Source organism: Phacochoerus africanus, chromosome 4, assembly GCF_016906955.1.
Source record: "Phacochoerus africanus isolate WHEZ1 chromosome 4, ROS_Pafr_v1, whole genome shotgun sequence".
Classification (NCBI taxonomy): domain Eukaryota; kingdom Metazoa; phylum Chordata; class Mammalia; order Artiodactyla; family Suidae; genus Phacochoerus; species Phacochoerus africanus.
The window spans coordinates 147,538,603-147,559,100 of NC_062547.1; the positions used below are offsets into that span (position 1 = coordinate 147,538,603).

The 20,498-nt window shown below is 39.4% G+C and overlaps 1 protein-coding gene across 5 annotated transcripts in view; it reads left to right on the forward strand.

Moving 5' to 3' along the window:
- The window catches only part of RBM27 (RNA binding motif protein 27), a 70,114-nt gene that overhangs the window by 38,667 nt on the left and 10,949 nt on the right, over positions 1 to 20,498 (forward strand). For 4 of the 5 annotated variants that reach the window (XM_047778954.1, XM_047778955.1, XM_047778957.1 and 1 more), the window contains 10 exons: positions 1,691 to 1,840; positions 5,606 to 5,750; positions 6,132 to 6,285; positions 8,052 to 8,348; positions 10,751 to 10,891; positions 15,960 to 16,079; positions 16,886 to 16,960; positions 17,098 to 17,262; positions 19,103 to 19,207; positions 19,328 to 19,519. In XM_047778954.1, coding sequence (XP_047634910.1) covers positions 1,691 to 1,840; positions 5,606 to 5,750; positions 6,132 to 6,285; positions 8,052 to 8,348; positions 10,751 to 10,891; positions 15,960 to 16,079; positions 16,886 to 16,960; positions 17,098 to 17,262; positions 19,103 to 19,207; positions 19,328 to 19,519 — 1,544 coding nt within the window. The remainder of the gene's footprint in view (positions 1 to 1,690; positions 1,841 to 5,605; positions 5,751 to 6,131; positions 6,286 to 8,051; positions 8,349 to 10,750; positions 10,892 to 15,959; positions 16,080 to 16,885; positions 16,961 to 17,097; positions 17,263 to 19,102; positions 19,208 to 19,327; positions 19,520 to 20,498) is intronic. The other variant, XM_047778956.1, reaches the window with a different exon arrangement.

The window sequence follows — 20,498 nt, forward strand, 5'->3', positions numbered from 1 at the left end:
TAAACATGTCTCTTTCCCCTCTGCCCCTTGTTTGTTATACGGGCTGGTTGTGTATAATATGATTTCTTGAAAACGCTTCCCTCCTGTTGACATGTACATTCTGAAGATCTGTGGAGTGCTCTGAGGGTGTCTCATGAGGTTTTTAACATGTTTCACTTTGCCTTTAGATGTCGGTTCATCATAATTAACTAAAAGACTTTCAAGTTTCTTGGGACTCTGTGTATTCCCAGGAATTGTAATAACAAGGCCATTTGATTATGTAACTTCTTTAAAACTTTCTGCAGCCATTCTGTAGGAGGTTTTGTCAAGAGTACCAAGTGGTAACTGAAAACTTTTAAATCATAATTTGCTGACTTATATTCTGAATTGTAGAAGTGATTGACTAGTAATAAAAATCTGGGAGTTCCCATTGTGACGCAGCGGAAATGAATCCAACTAGTGTCCATGAGGGTTGTGGGTTCGATCCCTGGCCTTGCTCAGTGGTTTGGGGATCTGGCGTTGCCGTGAGCTGTGGTGTAGGTTGTGGGCATGGTTTGGATCCTGTGTTGCTGTGGCGTAGGTCAACAACTGTAGTTCTGATTTGACTCTGAGCCTGGGAGGCCCTTAAAAAAAAAAAAAAAAACTGAATGTATCTTAGCTTGTAGCTGAAACAAAGTATGAATGACAAAGGAATTTTTCCATTCAGGAAAAAGAGATGCGGAGATTTATAAATCACAATTGCAAGAATCAGTGTCTTTACTCATTCTTAATCCTTCTTTCATTTTATGTAGAATGAAGAGTATATTTTGGAAATCAACATGTTCAGAATTTTTTTAAACACTGACAAGATATTTATTTAGCATTATAATAATTTTTCTTTTTTTTTTCTTCTCTTTTTACGGCCACACCTGAAGTGTATGAAAGTTCCCAGGCTAGGGATTGAATTAGGACTGCAGCTAAGGCCTATACCATAGCCACAGCTACATTGGATCTTAGCCACGTCTGTGACAGTGCTGCAGCTTGCAGCAATGCTGGATCCTTAACCCACTGAGTGAGGCCAGGGATCGAACCTGCATCTTCATGGAGGCTCTGTTGGGTTCTTAACTCACTGGGCCACAGTGGGAACTCTCAGCATTAAAATTGTAAAAATTTATAGCTGTAGAGAAAACATAGGGAACACAATGAAAGTAGCATTGATGAGGTGGGTGGAATTTATTTAGCTGTTTAAAGCATTTGAAATATGTTTTATATATGAAATGGCTGTTACCTGTCTGATTTAAAGTATAGATTACCGAATTAATAGATTGATTTTCCCCCTAATTTTAGAGTACCTATAAATTGGTGAGGCATGAAGAGGAAACTCAACTGGTTCTTTATATGTGGTGTTCTTGTTTGTGAAAATTTTCTCGTAAAAATGTGCATTGATGTTTGCATTAGGTGATATAGAGGACAAAAATGACTAGTTAAATAAATCTAGAAATACATCAGTGATTCAGAATGGATTTGCCTATCTGTGTTTTGTGACTGGGACATTTTTTGTTTCTTAAACTTCCAGTAAGTTTATCTGTATACTATATTTCAAAGAGAAATAAATATGGGTTGACAGACTATAGTTGTTGAGAGAATATTCATTTTTTTGTGGTTATTTTGTTATAATAATTATTTAACTACTCTGATGTGTTATGCGTTTTGTTGTTTTGTTTTTCCTCAGATACCTATGAACCAGATGGTTATAATCCAGAAGCTCCTAGTATTACCAGTTCTGGTAGATCTCAGTATAGACAGTTTTTTTCAAGAACACAGACACAGCGCCCAAACCTGATTGGCCTAACATCCGGAGATATGGATGCAAATCCAAGAGGTGAGAACACCTGGAACTTTTCCTCCTGCTAAATGTCATGGAAGAGTTGGATATAGCATTTCTGACCTCACTAGGGTCTAAAGTAAAACACTTTCTCTTTGAAAGGTGCTATGTGATATGTGATCATCTCAAATAAATGTGTTCATTGGTTTGGGTGTTTTTTAATTTGTCTGTTTGTTTGTTTTTAGGGCCACAGCCCTGGCATATGGAGGTTTCCATCCCAGGCTAGGGGTTCAGTTGGAGCTACAGCCACTGCCCTACACCACAGCCACAGCAGCACAGGATCTGAGCTGCATCTGCGACCTACAGTACAGCTCATGGCAATGCTAGATCCTTAACCCACTGAGTGAGGCCGGGGATCAAACCTGAAACCTCATGGTTCCTAGTTGAATTAATTTCTCCTGCACCATGACAGGAACTCCTCAAATAAATGTTTTTGAGTAACTTATCTCCAAATTATACTTTAAAGCTATAAGTGGGATTTATTTATTTATTTATTATGGTCACACCTGTGGCATATGGACGTTTCCAGTCCAGGGATTGGGTCCAAGCTGCAGCTGCAACCTATGCCCCAGCTGCAGCCGTGCTGGTTCCTTTAACTTCCTGCTCTGGGGTGGGGATCAAATTGGATCCTCTGCAGTGACACAAGCCACTGCACCTGGATTCTTTTTTTTTTTTAATTTGTCATTTTAGGGCCGCACCCACTGCATATGGAAGTTCCCAGGCTAGGGGTCTAATCAGAGCTGTAGCCACCAGCCTACACCAGAGCCACAGCAACGAGGGATCTGAGCCTCGTCTGCGACCTACACCACAGCTCAAGGCAATGCCGGATCCTTAACCCACTGAGCAAGGCCAGGTATCGAACCCACAACCTCATGGTTCCAAGTTGGATTCGTTTCCACTGCGGCATGATGGGAACTCCAGCACCTGGATTCTTAACCCACTGTATCACAGCGGGAACTCTCTTTTCTATCCTGATTTTATTAACTATTTTTTACAGCCATTAGTGACACTGTCACTACTACAGGGTAACAGTTTTTTGTCAAGGCCAAACCAAATGCTTTCTTCTTTTTTTTTTTTGTCTTTTGTCTTTTCAGGACTGCACCTGTGGCATATGGAGGTTCCCAGGCTAGGAGTCTAATCAGAGCTATTGCTGCCAGCCTACTCCAGAGCCACAATGCCAGATCCGAGCTGCGTCTGCAACCTACACCACAGCTTATTGCAACGCCTGATCCTTAACCCACTGAGAGAGGCCAGGGATCGAGCCCACAACCTCATGTTTTCTAGTTGAATTCGTTTCCGTTACACCATGATGGGAACTCCTAAATGCTTTTTATTTTTATATTTATTTATTTATTTATTTTGTCTTTTTGCTATTTCTTGGGCCGCTCCCGCGGCATATGGAGGTTCCCAGGCTAGGGGTTGAATCGGAGCTGTAGCCGCCGGCCTACACCAGAGCCACAACAACGCCGGATCCGAGCCGCATCTGCGACCTACACCACAGCTCACGGCAACGCCGGATCGTTAACCCACTGAGCAAGGGCAGGGACCGAACCCGCAACCTCATGGTTCCTAGTCGGATTTGTTAACCACTGCGCCATGACGGGAACTCCGCAAATGCTTTTTAATATATTATAATCTGTCTTATTCCTTACCAACAACTCCTTAAATGAAGTACTGTTTTATTCTCTTTTCACAGGTAAAGACACTGAGATAAAGATACGTCAAAGAACTTGCCCATTATTAGTTCTTTTCTGTTCTGTTCTATACATGACAGAACTATAATTTGAACCCAGGTTTATATAATTCTAAAGAATATACTCTTACCTTCTGTACTGTAATGCATACATTATTACCAAATTATCTGAAATTAGTGGGAAGATCGTATTCTCAGAACTTTGAGTTTTTCCCTGGTCTCTGTGTACGCTCATATACAGTAATCCATAGGTAAACTCTCAGTGTAGAAGTCATGCTTTTTATGCAACAGGTTTCTTGTTTTGTCACTTTGGGAAAAGTTATTTAGCCGCTAGCTATATGTCTTTCCTTTTTTTTTTTTTTTTTTTTAACCTTGCCCACACCATGCAGAAGTTCCTGTACCACAGCTGTGATGATGCTAGATCCTTAACTGCTAGGCCGCCGAACTCACTGTTTCTTTCCTTTTTAATAAAGCAGTTCAGTAAAGGAAAGCACTGGATGATGTCACGTGGTAATGATAACTACTTTAGGGAAGACATAATGGGATCTCAAATTCTAGAATATTTTATGCCATCGCAATGCTATCTTCTTTGTTAGCTTTCTGAAAACAAAGCCCTACTAGGGCAGATATCATATTTATTTTCATCACTAATGTATTCCCAAGGCATAGTACAATTGTTGAGCTATAGCACCTTCTTAGGAAATACATATCAAATGAATCTGCCTCATAATTTCCCTAGCACACAGATGAAATGCAGCAAAATGCCCTCCACCGTATCCTTACCTAGCTTCCAGTCCTACGTTCCTGATTTTACTGTGGTGGAGTTGCTAAAGTTAGCAGGGAGTACTCAAGAGTGTATAGGATAGGTTTGTGTTGATACTTACTTTTTTGTTCACACCTCTTTCCATCGTCAGCCTATTGTAAGGTCAGTTTCTTAAAAGCATTTTCGTCTTAACTGTTAAGAGTGAAATGTACTAATTTATAATAATGACTTTGAGTTTTCCTCTTAGCTTTTCAGTTTGAATAATTTTAAACCTACAGAAAATCAAAAGTACTATAAACCCCTGTGGTAAACACTTTCACTTAGATTCACTATTTGTTAACATTTTGTCAGCTTGGGGCATGAATGCTCTGCTTGTGTGTACATGCATTCTTCTGTCTTCTCTTCCTCTCTCCCTTCACATTGTTGCTTGAATCACTTGAAAGTAGATTGTGGAGTTCCCGTCGTGGCGCAGTGGTTAACGAATCCGACTAGGAACCATGAGGTTGCGGGTTCGGTCCCTGCCCTTGCTCAGTGGGTTGACGATCCGGCGTTGCCGTGGGCTGTGATGTAGGTTGCAGACGTGGCTTGGATCCCGTGTTGCTGTGGCTCTGGCGTAGGCCAGTGGCTACAGCTCCGATTCAGCCCCTAGCCTGGGAACCTCCATATGCCGTGGGAGCGGCCCAAGAAATAGCAACAACAACAACAAAAAAGAGACAAAAGACAAAAAATAAAAAAAAGTAGATTGTGACACCTGAGGTCCTTTAGTTTATATCTAAGAATAAGATACAGTGCTATGTAAGCACAATATCATTGCCCTACATGAGAAAATCATAATCCCATAGTGATAGCCTTGTTGAATCACATTGGAAGACAAATAACTTCACTCTATTTGTGGCCTCATAACTTTGATCACTTGCCTAAAGCAACAGTTGTTAGAGCTCTCCATTGTAAATAATTTGTAGAGTGTGGTGCTTTGGCATCAGATAAATCTTTTTTTCTTCCAACACCCTTTTACTGATTTTTTTTCCCCTCCCATCGATGATTCTTGCATGAATCAGTCATTATGTTAGAGTTACCTAGGACTTTTTAAACTTGGATATTGTATTTTTTAAAAAGAAAAAAGAGGCAATCAATAATTTATGCTCGCTCTTAAACATTTCTGAAAAGGAAGTGGTAGTAGTTTGGATGTTGTTCACAGTGCTTTTGAGCTTTTGGACTAAATATTTTAATCATTTGAAATTTCGCAAATATAATGCATTGTCTAATTATAATTGTCTAATGCATTGTTAATTTTTGTTTTCAACAGCTGCTAACATTGTCATCCAGACTGAGCCACCAGTTCCTGTTTCAATTAATAGCAACATAACCAGAGTAGTTCTTGAACCAGATAGCCGGAAAAGAGCTATGAGTGGCTTGGAAGGGCCCCTCACAAAGAAACCTTGGCTGGGAAAGTAAGATAATTTGCTAATTAGAACATCTAATGGATGTTGTTGTTATTTTCATATGTATTAGTAAATTTGTAAAATTGAGTTGTTAATTAATGATTTTCAACCTATGTGTCTCAAAGTTAGGGTTCCCACAGGCTTTGTTAGAATGTCTTAAACATTGAAATGTTTAATATAATTCATACTAGATATTAGTAATTTGTAATACTTACTTCTAGGCCTAACCCAGTATTAAAATTATCTACCTGTTTTTTTCCCATGTGATGAGGATAATGTGAAAATTACCTAGTAATTTCAGAAGAATGTTAAGTGCTTATAAAGGACACTTATCTCTTGCCTAGGCATAATGTAGGAGAATTGACTAAGATCTATTAATATTCTTTTTAGGCAAGGAAATAACAATCAGAGTAAACCAGGATTCTTAAGAAAGAATCAGTATACAAACACCAAATTAGAAGTCAAGAAAATCCCTCAGGAATTGAACAATATCACCAAGCTCAATGAACACTTTAGCAAATTTGGAACTATTGTTAATATCCAGGTAGGTGTGGCAACGTTGGTGACAGAATCCATGTTTTTCATGTATCTTTGAAAATATTCCTATCAGTTCATCCGGCTTGAAAAAGCCGGTGATTACTTGGATCATCTCTACTGTGTGTTTTACTTGCCTGCATGTTTTTTACCCAGCCTTATGGTGGAGTTGTCATGCTGAATTTATCCTTTGAATTCATTTGGTTCTTTTTTTTTTGTCTTTTTGCCATTTCTTGGGCCGCTCCCGAGGCATACGGAGGTTCCCAGGCGAGGGGTCGAATTGGAGCTGTAGCCACTGGCCTATGCCAGAGCCACAGCAACGCGGGATCCGAGCCGCGTCTGCGACCTACACCACAGCTCACAGCAACGCCGGACCCTTAACCCACTGAGCAAGGGCAGGAATCAAACCCACAACCTCATGGTTCCTAGTTGGATTCGTTAATCACTGTGCCACAGTGGGAACTCCTCATTTGGTTCTTTTATGCAGACTTTTTCCTGAAAGACAGTTGGCCAATTATTGTATTTTTGTTCATAGTTGTGTCTCTGGATGAATAACTTTTTAACCTGATTTAGTATTCTAACTAGGTAAGATTTTTGCTAATTTCTAAGATTGTGATTTTGTCTACCAACTGACTTTTATATTGTGAAATATTAATTGGTTAAGGATGGTTCTTATCTTGGGAATTTTAGGCACTGCAGCATGTAATCTAACATAAAATAAATTGTAGCTTTTGTGTTTTGTTGTGTGCTTGTTAGATGTTTGAATTTATGAACTTGTGGTTGGGTGTTATGCTCAGGGACCTGAGCTACTTGCTGCAGTCGGATTCTTAACCTCCTGTACCACAATGGGAACTCCTGATTTGCTTTTTAAAAATTCCCATGTAGACTCTAATTTATATAGACCATTTGTAGTGCTTTTGGATTTACCTATCCACTGCTCATTTTTTATGAAGGCATTTATAATAATGCTTTTCCAAGCCTTGGCTTGTCATACATTTTAAAATTTCTTTTTGTTATTTATTTTGTTTATGGCATGTTTGGACTGACAGTGGTTTTATATTTATTTGTCTTTTTAGGGCTATACCCATGACATATGGAGGTTCCCAGGCTAGGGGTCCAATCAGAGCTACAGCTGCTGACTTATTACACAGCCACAGCAACGCAGGATCCAAGCTGTATCTGTGACCTATACCACAGCTCATGGCAAAAATGCCAGATCTTTATTAACCCACTGAGTGAAGCCAGGAATTGAACCCGCAACCTCATGGTTACTAGTCGTTTCTGCTGCGCCACAAAGGGAATTCCTGACAGTGGTTTTAAAATTTTATTTGGTCAAATCTGCTGTTTGTCTTCATAGATCCTACTTTTATAGGTATGCATAAAAAGGCTTTCCACACCCTCAGGTTGTACAGCTATTCACCTTTTTTCCCTCAGTTTTTAAAGGTGTTTTTTGTTTATTATTGTAAGAAATTTTCTCTTTTGGGTATAAGATACCAGGGTATCAGGGAGTAATATAAAACTTTTCCCCAAGTGGTTATAACATCACTAAGATTATTTTTTAAATAATCCTATTCTTTTATATATATGATTTTTAATATAAGTATTTTTAATTTATATAATTTTGAAAACACACATCTTATCTTTCAAGGAATAGATGACTTTTACGTAGGATTCATAGTGGATTTCAGCAGGCTGTTCCCCACTTCTGAATTCTTTATCATTAATTTATTTGCTTAACTATAGTCATTAATTTCTGTGTATTGTTTTTTCTTATAGGTTGCTTTTAAGGGAGATCCAGAAGCAGCTCTCATCCAATATCTTACCAATGAGGAGGCCAGAAAAGCCATTTCCAGCACTGAAGCGGTTCTAAATAACCGGTTCATTCGAGTCCTGTGGCACAGGGAAAATAATGAGCAACCAGCGCTACAGTCCCCAACACAGCTGCTCCTGCAACAACAGCAAACACTTAGTCACTTATCACAGCCACACCATCACCTGCCACAGCACCTTCATCAGCAGCAGGTGCTAGTGGCCCAGTCTCCTCCCTCAACGGTACATGGGGGTATTCAGAAGGTAATCTACTGGTTCACAGGGAAATAAGGGTCCTCTGGTCCCATCTTCTGGATCAGTGTTTCTGAGGTTGCACTGTGGGCCTTCTGTCAGAGCTAGTCAGTTTGATGTGTAGACCAGCAGCATCTGATCTTCTAGGAGCTTAATAGGTATGCATTTTCTTGGGCTTCCCTGCAGCTTACTGAATCAGAATCACTGTGGATGGGGCCCAGGAATCTTTTTTAACAAGCTCTCCAGATGATTCTTATATACCCAGAAGTGTGGGAAAGGTTGTGCTGTGTCAGGATCACTTTCTGGGTGCAAATTCCTAGGCCTTATCTTCTCAGATCTACAGAGTCAGTCTCTATAGATATGGAGCCCATAAATCTGCATGTTTAAGAAATATCTTTAGTGATTCTTCTCAACACTTAAGTATGATAACCATCCACCACTGAACAGCTATGAATCCAGAACAACTTCTTTGTTTTGTGTTAGAATCAGTCACTTGTCCTTCTTTTCCCTTACAGAAAAATTCTGTTCTTTTAAAAATAGAAATGGAAGCCCAAGAGACTGGGATTTTGTCTGTTGTATTCATTCAATCCCTAATGCCTAAAACAAGGCCTGGCATGTGTTGCTCAAAATATATTTGAATGGGAGTTCCCACTGTGGTGCAGTGGGTTAAGAATCCTACTGCAGTGGCTCTATCTGCAGAGGTGTGGGTTTGATCCTTAGCCTGACACTGTGAGTTAAAGAATCTGGTGTTGCTGCATCATGGCTAGGATTTAGTCCCTGGCCTAAAAACTTCCATGTGCTGTGGCTGTGGCCATCAAACAAACAAAACCCCATATTTGAATGGATAGATGAATGAAGGAAAGAACAAACCATCATGCATTAGAACCATTCAGATGTTGATGGTAATGTTATTTTCATTAATGATAATGTTTGAATTAAATGCATACAGATTGAAGAAAAAAAAAAGAATATTTTTTAACAGTGCCTTGTGTTAACTGCGTGAATCTTGCTGTTTATTTGCAGTGAAACCTACTTTTGTCTCTCTCCCATTGAGTTTGGGCCCCAGAGTAACTGCTTCCCCTAGGTGTTGGTTGAATGGTGTATAAAAGAGTGATATTCACTTCTGTGATCCGTTAGACCCTGTTTGTTGTTGTTTGCTTGCTTGCTTTTTAGGGCTACACTTACAACATATAAAAATTCCCAGGCTAGGAGTCAAATCTGAGCTGTAGCTGCCAGCCACAGAAACAACAGATCCAAGCCTCGTCTTTGACTTACATCACATCTCACGCGGCAGTGCCAGATCCTTAACACACTGAACAGGGCCAGGGATCGACCCTGTAACCTCATGGATACTAGTCAGCTTCATACCCGTTCAGCCACAATGGGAACTCCCTCTGTTTTTATGGCCATACCTGAGGCATGTGGAAGTTCCCAGGACAGGGATTGAATCTGAGCCACAGCTGCGGCAATGCTGGATCCTTTAATTCATTATGCTGGGCCAGGGATTGAACCTGTGCTGCTGCAGCTACCCAAGCCTCTATAGTCAGATTCTTAACTCATTATGGCACAACAGGAGCTCTAGACCCTGTTGTGTTACTGTGGCCCAAGGGGATACTCTGTTTTTAGGGTGGCCATATCACACTTACTCATATTAAGCTACTGTCAGTTAAAACCCTTGTCTTTCAGGGAGTTCTCTTGTGTGGTGGGTTAAGGATCTGGCATTATCACTGCACTGGGTTAGGTTGCTGCTGTGGCACAGGTTTGATCCCTGGCTAGGAAACTTCCATATGCCGTGAACGTGGCCAAAAAAACACAACAAACACTAAAAAAACTCCCGGAAACAAAAAACAACCCTTTGTAAAGTATTACTTATTGAAGGAAACATAGAAAGTTATTAGAAATTATCTCTATAAATAGATACACATATGCATGCTTTATGTTGTAATATATTTCACACATCCAAAAAAGTATAGATGATAGCATTCAGGAGTTCCCGTTGTGGCTTAGCAGTAATGAACCCGACATGGGTTCATTCCCTGGTCCTACTCAGTAGGTTAAGGATCTCACGTTGCTGCGAGCTGTAGGGTAGGTCGCAGATGCTGCTCTGATTGCATGCGTTACTGTGGCTGTAGGGTAGGTCAGCAGCTGCAGCTCCAGTTCAACCCCTAGCCTGGGAACTTCCATTTGTCAGATGCAGCCCTAAAAAAAAAAAAAAAAAAAAAAGACACACACGCACACAGAGCATTCATTTGTATGTCCCCCTCTTCACTTAAACAAGATCCTCACAGACAATTGCAACACCCTCTCATTGCATTTCCTAATCTTCCTCCTCAGGGGGTCGCCATCTTGTATTTGTGTCATTCCTGGGCATTTTAAAAACCTTCATGACAAATATGTTTATTTTGTGTGTGCAGATGATGAGCAAACCACAGACTTCGGGTGCATATGTTCTTAACAAAGTTCCTGTGAAGCATCGTCTTGGACATGCAGGTGGTAACCAGACTGATGCAGCGCACTTGTTGAATCAGTCAGGTGGTGCTGGAGAGGACTGCCAGGTATATATTTCTGTGAACCTCGATATATTTAGAATTGTTCAGTGGCATAAAGAAATTAACAAATTGACTATCACTCAGATTTGTCACGTCTTTCCTCAGTCAGGATAATTTTGACAGTTAATCTAAGCCTGGTGGGTAGGGTAGACATCCCTAATTTCCATGAGTCAGCCAGAAATTTGCCAATTTTTTTCCCTATTCAAAGCTAAGTAGGAATTTGAGAATATTAGCCATTTATTAATAGATAAAGATTTTTTTTTTGTCTTTTTGCCTTTTCTAGGGCCACACACTTGGCATATCAAGGTTCCCAGACTAGGGGTCTAATCGGAGCTTTTGCTGCCAGCCTATGCCAGAGCCACAGGAACGCCAGATCTGAGCCACGTCTGCGACCTATACCACAGCTCATGGCAACTCCGGATCCTTAATCCACTGAGCGAGGCCAGGGATCGAACCCGCAACTTCATGGTTCCTAGTCGGATTTGTTAACTACTGAGCCATGATGGGAACTCCTAGAAAGATGTCTTTATTAGTCCATAATATTTATTATGGACTTTATTAGTCCAAAATATTTCCTAGACATTAAAAATACTGTGAAACCTGTATAACTCAAGCAGTTGGCACTGGTACATGAAGAGACAGACCACTTGAACAGAAGACTGAGATTTACAAATTTAATTTGCAAATAGCAATTTGTTACAGTACCAGCACAGTCTGTATTTCACATCAGTGGAGAAAGCATGGACTTTTTGGTAAATAGTATTGGGATAACTAGATAGAAAATAAAATTTTTTTAAAAAAATTATGTAACAGGAGTTCCCGTCGTGGCGCAGTGGTTGACGAATCCGACTGGGAACCATGAGGTTGCGGGTTCAGTCCCTGCCCTTGCTCAGTGGGTTAAGGATCTGGCGTTGCTATGAGCTGTGGTGTAGGTTGCAGACGAGGCTCGGATCCTGTGTTGCTGTGGCTCTGGCGTAGGCCAGTGGCTACAGCTCTGATTCGACCCCTAGCCTGGGAACCTCCATATGCCGCAGGAGCGGCCCAAAGAAATGGCAAAAAGACAAAAAAAAAAAAAATTAGATAACAACTAATGGATTTGAAGACATAAAGTAGCATTTATCCAAAAAAGAAAAAAAAGTCTTTCATGAGTTAAAGAAAGAAAAAAAGTAACTAGAATAAAACAAGAAAGCAAAAAAAAAATTATGTAACAAATCAAAATAATTTCCACAAGGATCTGAGATTTATCTGCTGATGGAAATGCTAAGTGGTACAACCCATATGAATGGAGATTTGGCAGTTATAGCAAAACTATGCATTCCTTCACTGTATAAACCAATAATCTTCCTCTAAAAATCTGTGCCAAAGATAGACTAGGCAAACTCTGAAAAGATACACATCCAAGGTTGAGAGATAGCAGAAGACTGGAAACAGTCCAGATATCCATCGCTAGGGGACTGGTTACTTAAAATGTAGTACATTTGTAGAATAGCACATTTGTAACTTTACAGAGTTATGAGGAGTATCTTCATATATACTGTGAGGATCTTTAGGAAACAGCAAGTTAAAAAAAGCAAAATGGAACAAGAAATGTATAGTCGGTAATGAAACATATGAGCATCTGGTTGTAATAGAAAAGACAAAACAAATCCATGTGATTTAAATCTTGGTGGTTATTGCAAGAATGGAAGAAACTAGACAGCTTTAGCTATGTCTTATAGATTCATTTGAAACCATGTAAATGCTGCATATATTGATAAAATAAAAGTAATCCCTGGAGTTACCATTGTGGCATAGTGGAAACGAGTCTGAATAGTATCCATGAGGAGGCGGCCTTGATCAGTGGGATGGGGATCCAGTGTTGGCGTGAGCTGTGGTGTAGGTCGCAGACATGGCTCAGATCTGGCGTTGGCTATGGCTGTGGCATAGGCTGGCAGCTGCAGCTCCAATTAGACCCTTAGCCAGGGAACGTCCATGTGCCACGGGTATGGGCCTAAAAAAGCAAGTAATAATAATAATAATAGTAATCCCTAAAAATTAAACCAGTGAACTAACTTGTCTGCATAGAGAGTGCATCAAAACAGTTATTTGACTGTTAATTCCTAATGAGATGTTCGCTGAGGACAAAAAGCAGTTTTTTAAATTACAGCCCAGCAAACTTGCCATTTCTTTCTTTTCTTTTTTTTTTTTTTTCAAGAAGCTATTTTCAGAAATCATTTTTGTTGGCTCTGTTGGCATTCTTTGATTTGTAAGCATTGCGACACAAATCAGATGAGGAGTTATACTGGCGTCTTTTGACAACTGAGATGTTCAGTGTAGCTGAAAAGAGATGTGAGATAGATGAGATTAAATTAAAACACTGTGGTCGTTCATTTGAGTTGGAATTATCAATATAAAATCTGATTTACTATACATTAAAAAAATAACAACCAAAAAAACCTCCGAAACATTTCCTAATTCTGTCTGCTAAAAAGGTGTAGAAACAATGACCCGCCTAGTGGTAGGTAATGAGCCCTGACACCCCCTTCAGCCCGCACGCAAAGGACCAGGCGTCCTTGAAGAAATGGCTGTTCCCAGATCTGGGGCTGACAGTGTTCCACATGAGCCTAGATTATTTCGTCAAACCAGAAAGCAAGGAATTTGTCAGAGATGACTAGCATTCTGTCAGAGGATGAAAAACATGTCATAAAGGTTCTAGAACTAATCACCAGTGTAAAGGAAATTCAGAGGACGAGGGACATGCTAGAGGGTACCATAGAATCCTGTGTGCACACTGCAGGCTGAGTGATCTGCTTCCTTCACTGGGTGATTTGTAAGGAAATAGAAAGATATAGAAAGGGAAATGGAATTAAAGGACACTTTACAAGATAAAACCAGTGGCACTATAGGGACCTTAATAGGTCCTAACTTGGGTGTGAACATGTTTAGAAAATTAATAGAATCTAGAGCTGTGAATATTTAATTATATTGAAGAATTTTTTTTTTTAAGTGTGATGATGGTATGTGGTTTTATTTAAAAAAGGAGTCCTGGAGTTCCCGTTGTGGCACAGTAGTTAACGAATCCGACTAGGAACCATGAGGTTGCAGGTTTGATCCTGCGGGAAGTGGCCCTAGAAAAGACAAAGATTAAATAAATAAATAAATAAAAGAGGTGTCTTTATCTTTTAGAGACAACAAATATTTGCAGATAAAATAATATGTGGTATTTGGGATGATGATGCAGTTAGGGGTTTAAATAAAACAAGGTTATTTTGTGTTAAATAATGTTAAATACATGATTGTTGCTGCTTGGAGATGGACGTATCAAGATTTTTATGTATAATTTTATACTTTGTTTCAAAATAGTCCATTACTGAATTTATTTTTATTTTTTTATTTTTATTTTTTTTTGTCTTTTTGCCATTTCTTGGGCCGCTCCCGCAGCATCTGGAGGTTCCCAGGCTAGGGGGTCTAATCGGAGCTGTGGCTGCTGGCCTACGCCAGAGCCACAGCAACGCGGGATCTGAGCCGCGTCTGCAACCTATACCACAGCTCACGGCAACGCCGGATCGTTAACCCACTGAGCAAGGCCAGGGACTGAACCCGCAACCTCATGGTTCCTAGTCGGATTCGTTAACCACTGAGCCACAACGGGAACTCCAAGAATTTCTAAATATTTTGTCCTGTGTCCCTTTTATCATGAATTCATAGTTAATTTAAAAGTAGAAGAGCTGGAGTTCCCATCGTGGCTCAGCAGGTTAAGAACCCAACATAGTATCTGTGAGGCTGCAGGTTCAAGCCCTTGCCTCACTTAGTGAGTTAAGGATCTGGTGTTGTCGCACGCTGTGGTATACGTCACAAGCTGTGGCAAGCTGCGGTGTAGGTTGCAGATGTGGCTTGGATCCTGCACTGCTGTGACTGTGGCCTAGGCCTCAGCTGCAGCTCCGATTTGATCCCTGGCCTGGGAACTTCCGTGTGCTGCAGGTATACCTAAAAAGGAAAACAACAACAGCAAAAACAGGAGTGGAGCATGTCAGGGAAGACTAGAACTGGATAGAAGGTCGCATGGCATGTTGCTCTGCCGTGACTGAAAGAGGGGAAGATTCACTGGGGTTGCCTTTTCAGAAAGGAATCTTAGTAGGAAAATGAGCACAGTGAAGAGGGCCATCATCTTGCTTGCAGTCAGAGCTGTGCGCTAACTGCTTGTCTTCTGTTGGGTTGTAAACTCATATAGCATTGGATTAAATATAAATTAAGATTATGGTGAATTCTTAGAAGGGTTTGCGGTTATTAGAAACATGGTTTCTTATTTAGCTTTGTGGAAAACAGCTTTAGCCAAAAGTCCTCAGGAATACACCTCTAGTTGAACAGATTGAATTCATTATTCAGTGAGGGAATATATACTGTGAAACCATGAACCATTTTCATTTAGAGGGTGTTAGCAAGGACTTATTTTAGGATTGGCAGTGTTAGTTAATTTGGGGGAAGGTTAAAGGAAACAGGAGTAATTACATGATCAAAAATGTTAATAAGTCTTAGCTAGAAGCTGGGACAATTAGAATTAGGCTAACTGTAATTGGTAAAGAAGCTGTAGTCATTCGTATTAGTGAGGCTAGAGAGATGTGTAGTCATTTTTATGGTTTGGATATTCATGGGGTTTTGTGTATGTGTGTTCAGTCTTGATTATGGAGTAAGTATATCTTGTGTTTGCCTTGATCCGCCGTAGTTGCAAGAGTAGCCTTGTCTGAGGTTAATATTCTATGAAGTTGTTTATATTTAACAAGAGGACACTAAGACTTAGCTATGAGTTGGCAGTCCAGCTCCTAGATGTCAGGGGTTGTTCTTTTTCTTGCAGATAAAAAACCATAAAGAAAAATAAGTGTATTCAGTACATTGAAATACAGCATTATCGGTAGAGATTAATTTTTGTTTTTGTATATGAATAACAATTGAGTTTATGTATGAAGAACCTCTTTTATAAATGAAGATTGTAAATGTAAAAGAATTTTCTTTAACTCTTAAAAATATATACTGTCTTTTTAAAAAACGATCTTAAGGCATTTTTAAGATTTAATTTAATCATGTTTGTGTTTCATAGATGTTTTCACCTCCAGGCCATCCAAAAATGATTTACAGCTCCTCAAACTTAAAGACACCTTCAAAACTTTGTTCGGGGTCAAAGTCTCATGATGTCCAAGAAGTTCTTAAAAAGAAGCAGGTAACAGCCTTGATTCTTAAAGAGGAAAGGACGTAGTGAATTCTTTTTTTTTTTTTTTTTTTGCTTTTGCTTTTGCTTTTTAGGGCCACACTTGCAGGCATATGGAGGCTCTGAGGCTAGGGGTCTAATCGGAGCTACAGCTGCTGGCCTACACCACAGCTTACGGCAACTCCGGATCCTTAACCCACTGAGCGAGGTCAGGTATCAAACCCAAAAACCTCATGGTTCCTAATCAGATTGTTTTTGCTGCACCACAGTGGGAACTCCAAAGGAGGTAGTGAATTCTTTTTTTTTTGTTTTTTTGTCTTTTTGTCTTTTCTAGGACCGCTCCCGTGGCATATGGAGGTTCCCAGGCTAGGAGTCTAATCGGAGCTTTTGCTGCCAGCTCATGCCAGAGCCACAGCAATGCCAGATCCAAGCTGTGTCTGTGACCTACACCACAGCTCATGGCAATGCCAGATCCTTAACCCACTGAGCAGGACCAGGGATCAAACCCTCAACATCATGGTTCCTAGTCAGATTCATTTCTGCTTTGCCACAGTGGGAACTTCTAAATATTCATATTTTAAATATTAAAGTACAGTTATAAATGTGAATTCTTTCATGTTGTAAGTGTTGGGGAAAATATGTTTGAAAAGGGAAAATATGTTTGAAGGTTTCATCTCTGGTTTCAGCTATTTTTTGATTAGGAGGAAAATTTCTCATGTAAGGAATGATGCAGAAGGAATGAGTTGAGAATGTAGCCTTATGTATCACTGGCAAATTTATTTATTCATTACTAATTTTTTCTTTACCCGTTCATATAGGAAGCGATGAAGCTACAACAAGATATGAGGAAAAAGAGGCAAGAAGTGTTAGAAAAACAAATAGAATGCCAAAAGGTAACACAGACGTTTATCTGCTTGCTAGAATTGGTGTATGGAATGGACTTTACAAAGATATCACCAATAAAGTTTTAAAGGTTATTTATGTTAAAATTTATGACGCTTAGTTTTACTTTTTTTGGTTTATTTTATAGATGTTAATATCCAAGCTAGAAAAAAACAAAAACATGAAACCAGAAGAGAGAGCAAATATAATGAAGACTTTAAAAGAGCTTGGAGAAAAGATCTCACAATTGAAAGATGAGTTAAAAACATCTTCTGCAGTCTCCACACCATCTAAAGTAAAGACAAAAACAGAGGTATCTGTATGCATTTTTCACTCATTGTAGGGTTATTGAACATCTGTTCTGTATTTGGCAGTTAGAAATGCAGGAAAACCGTTAGGCAGCTAATGGTCTAATGTGAGACAATACAAATCACAGTTTTTCTTAATGTTTCTGTAGATGCTCTCTACTCCCTTTGAAAGAAGTAATTGATAATACCTTGTTTGAACAAAGATGTGTTTTTTAATTGCTTTTTTTGGGTTCTCCATGCTGAGGGTAAAACCACTAGAATGATGGCAAGGAGAGAAACATTTCCTATTTCAGCATTTTTTTTTATAATTTTATAATAATGTAATAAAACCATCCCTTTTAATATTCGAAAGACATTGCTGGCTTTAGTACGGTAAACATATGGCATTGTATTGAAAAGAATAATCAAAAGTTCTAGGTCCATTTAACCTTAATTTTGTTAGTTTCTATTTATTTCTTTACCCTAGAAGAATACTTCTGCTTGCATTGTGGTTTCCTCATTATTCTACAGCTCTGTAGTAGGATTTTTTTTTTTTTTTTTTTAATTTTCAGCTACACTTGTAGTATATGGAAGTTCTGGGGCCAGGCATCAAATCCGAGCCACACCTGTGACCCATACCACATCTGCAGCAGTCCTTAACCCAGTGTGCTAGGCCAGGGATTTAACTGGTGCCACCGTGGAGACAATGCTGGATCCTTAACCCAGTGTGCCACAGCGGGAACTTCTGCAGTGGGATTTTAGATAAGTTTGCAGCTGTTTGAGAACTGGGAATAAATTTGTCAGATTATATAATGCAGATTTTTATGTATAATAATACATTACGTGTGAAATTATGGTTTGCTATTGATAAAGGAATGTAAAATTTTTCATTAAGATTGCTTTTAGGGAGGTTCCCGTCGTGGCTCAGTGGAAACATATCTGTCATCCATGAGGATGCAGGTTTGCTCCCTGACCACACTCAGTGGGTTAGGGATCTGGCGTTGCCCTGAGCTGTGGTGTAGGTCTCAGGAGCGACTCGGATCTGACATTGCTGTGGCGTAGGCCAGCAGCCACAGCTCTGATTGGACGCCTAGCCTGGGAACTTCCATGTGCCATGGGTGTGGCCCTAAAAAGACAAAAGAAAAGGCTGCTTTTTAGGGAGTTCTCTGGTGGCCTAGCATGTTAAGGATCTACTGTTGCCAGTGCTGTGGTGTGGATTACTGCTGTGATGTGGGTTCCATCCCTGGCCCAAGAATTTTTCACATGCCACAGGCATGGCCAAAAAAAAAAAATTGCTTTACAAAAATATAATAAAAATGTTATTTTTTTAAAAATTTCCCTTGGTTATAGAAAGAACATTTAATTATAGAAAAACTTTGAGAAAGTATGGGGAAAGAGAATTTCTCACAGTCATACCATTTAAAGACTGGTAATTTGTTTCTTACCCAAAAAAAAAAAGAGTGACAGTAGTTATAGGGTTCAAATCTGAAAGCAGTTTTGTAAAATTATGTAACTTATGTTTGCACTATTAATGAATTTGTACTGTATAATTTATTTTACCCCATTATGCTTCCTTTACGATGCTTTCATTCTCAGCTCCTTCATCTCAGATGACTGTTTCCAAGGTCTGATTTTTAGGCCATCTTAAGTAGTAACAGTGTTTGTTGTTATTGCCAGTTACATACTCTATATGTTTTCAATATTATATCTGTAAAGTTACTTTTCTTAAAACGCTCATATTTATTGCATACTCTCACATTTACCCAGAAGAGACATGTGTCATTCCATAAGGAGAATAATATATTCTGAACAAGATTTTTTAAGTTTTCTAAAAAATACATTTTTACCTTCAATTTTTTTCCAAAGGCCCAAAAAGAACTGTTAGATACTGAACTGGACCTTCACAAGAGACTGTCTTCAGGAGAAGACACAACAGAGTTACGGAAGAAACTGAGTCAGTTACAGGTTGAGGTGAGGTTTAAGAAGAGTTACCATTATGTTCAACATCTCCAAAATAGTTTTCTTTTTCCTCTGTTTTCCAAGGTTTACTCTGACAGTGTGCATAATGTTCTACCTTTTGTTGTTTTTCAGGCTGCACGATTAGGTATTTTACCTGTGGGTCGAGGAAAGACCATGTCCTCTCAAGGTCGAGGCCGAGGCCGAGGCCGTGGAGGAAGAGGCCGGGGCTCACTGAGTCACATGGTGGTGGACCACCGCCCCAAAGCACTGACAGTTGGGGGGTTCATTGAGGAGGAAAAGGATGACTTACTTCAGCACTTTTCAGTAAGTTTTTAAAAGTAGCAAATGCTTAACGCTGAAAACACTCTAGTCAGCATTTCCTTGCTGCATTCTGTATAAATGTCAAATGTTTTATAGACTAGAAAATTAAGTTCTAAAGTCACGGGTTTTAGCAAATTCTTATTTATATATTTGAAGATCAAGAAACAGCTCATGTTATATTCCATGGTATTTCACATAAATGTACTTGTAGTAACAAGTTGTTCCAGAGCTGTATTTGATTTTTGTTTTAGGGTTTATTATGTGGTTTACCAGGTGTTTATCATCAATAAGTGAAAATAATCTTGGAATGGAGGCAAAATCCAAAGGAAGAATTTGTTAGGATGAGAGTCATGTTTAGTTATATTCTGTATGCAGTGGTGACCCACTTACTTTTAGACAAACATGGAAATAGATATTTGCCACAAGTAAATGTCTTTCTTATTTCGCATACACATAAAATATCTCCTCTTTCTAACCATTCATTAATTCATACAGTAGTTATTTTTTGATTGTTATTTGTGCTGGAACATTTTCTTCTCTTTTTTGAATTGCCACACCTGTGGCAGTGCCGGGCCCTTTAACCCACTGCATTGGGTGGGGGGTTGGACCCATGTGTTTTTTCATACATGGTCTCCTGTAATCTTCAATTACTGTGTAAAGTGCGTGTGGTGTGTGTCCCATGAATAGATGGGACAACGAAAGCTTAAAAAAGTCAGCCAAGACCCCACAGCTAATAAGTGGCAGGACTAAGGTGAAAATACACAGTTGGCTGTTAACATCCGTGATGCCTAATCCTCAAAACAGCTTTTTTTGAGAGAGAAGATTTTCAGCCCTAGGAAGTGTTAAAGGTGATGAGGGAAATCGTGAGGAGCCAGGCTTCACCCCATAGTTTCGTATTGGTTTGATGCCCATTACTCCTCTTTCCTTGGCTGTTGGGGAACGGTGGATTCTTTGATATAAGTCGTCCAGATTTAGAAGAGTT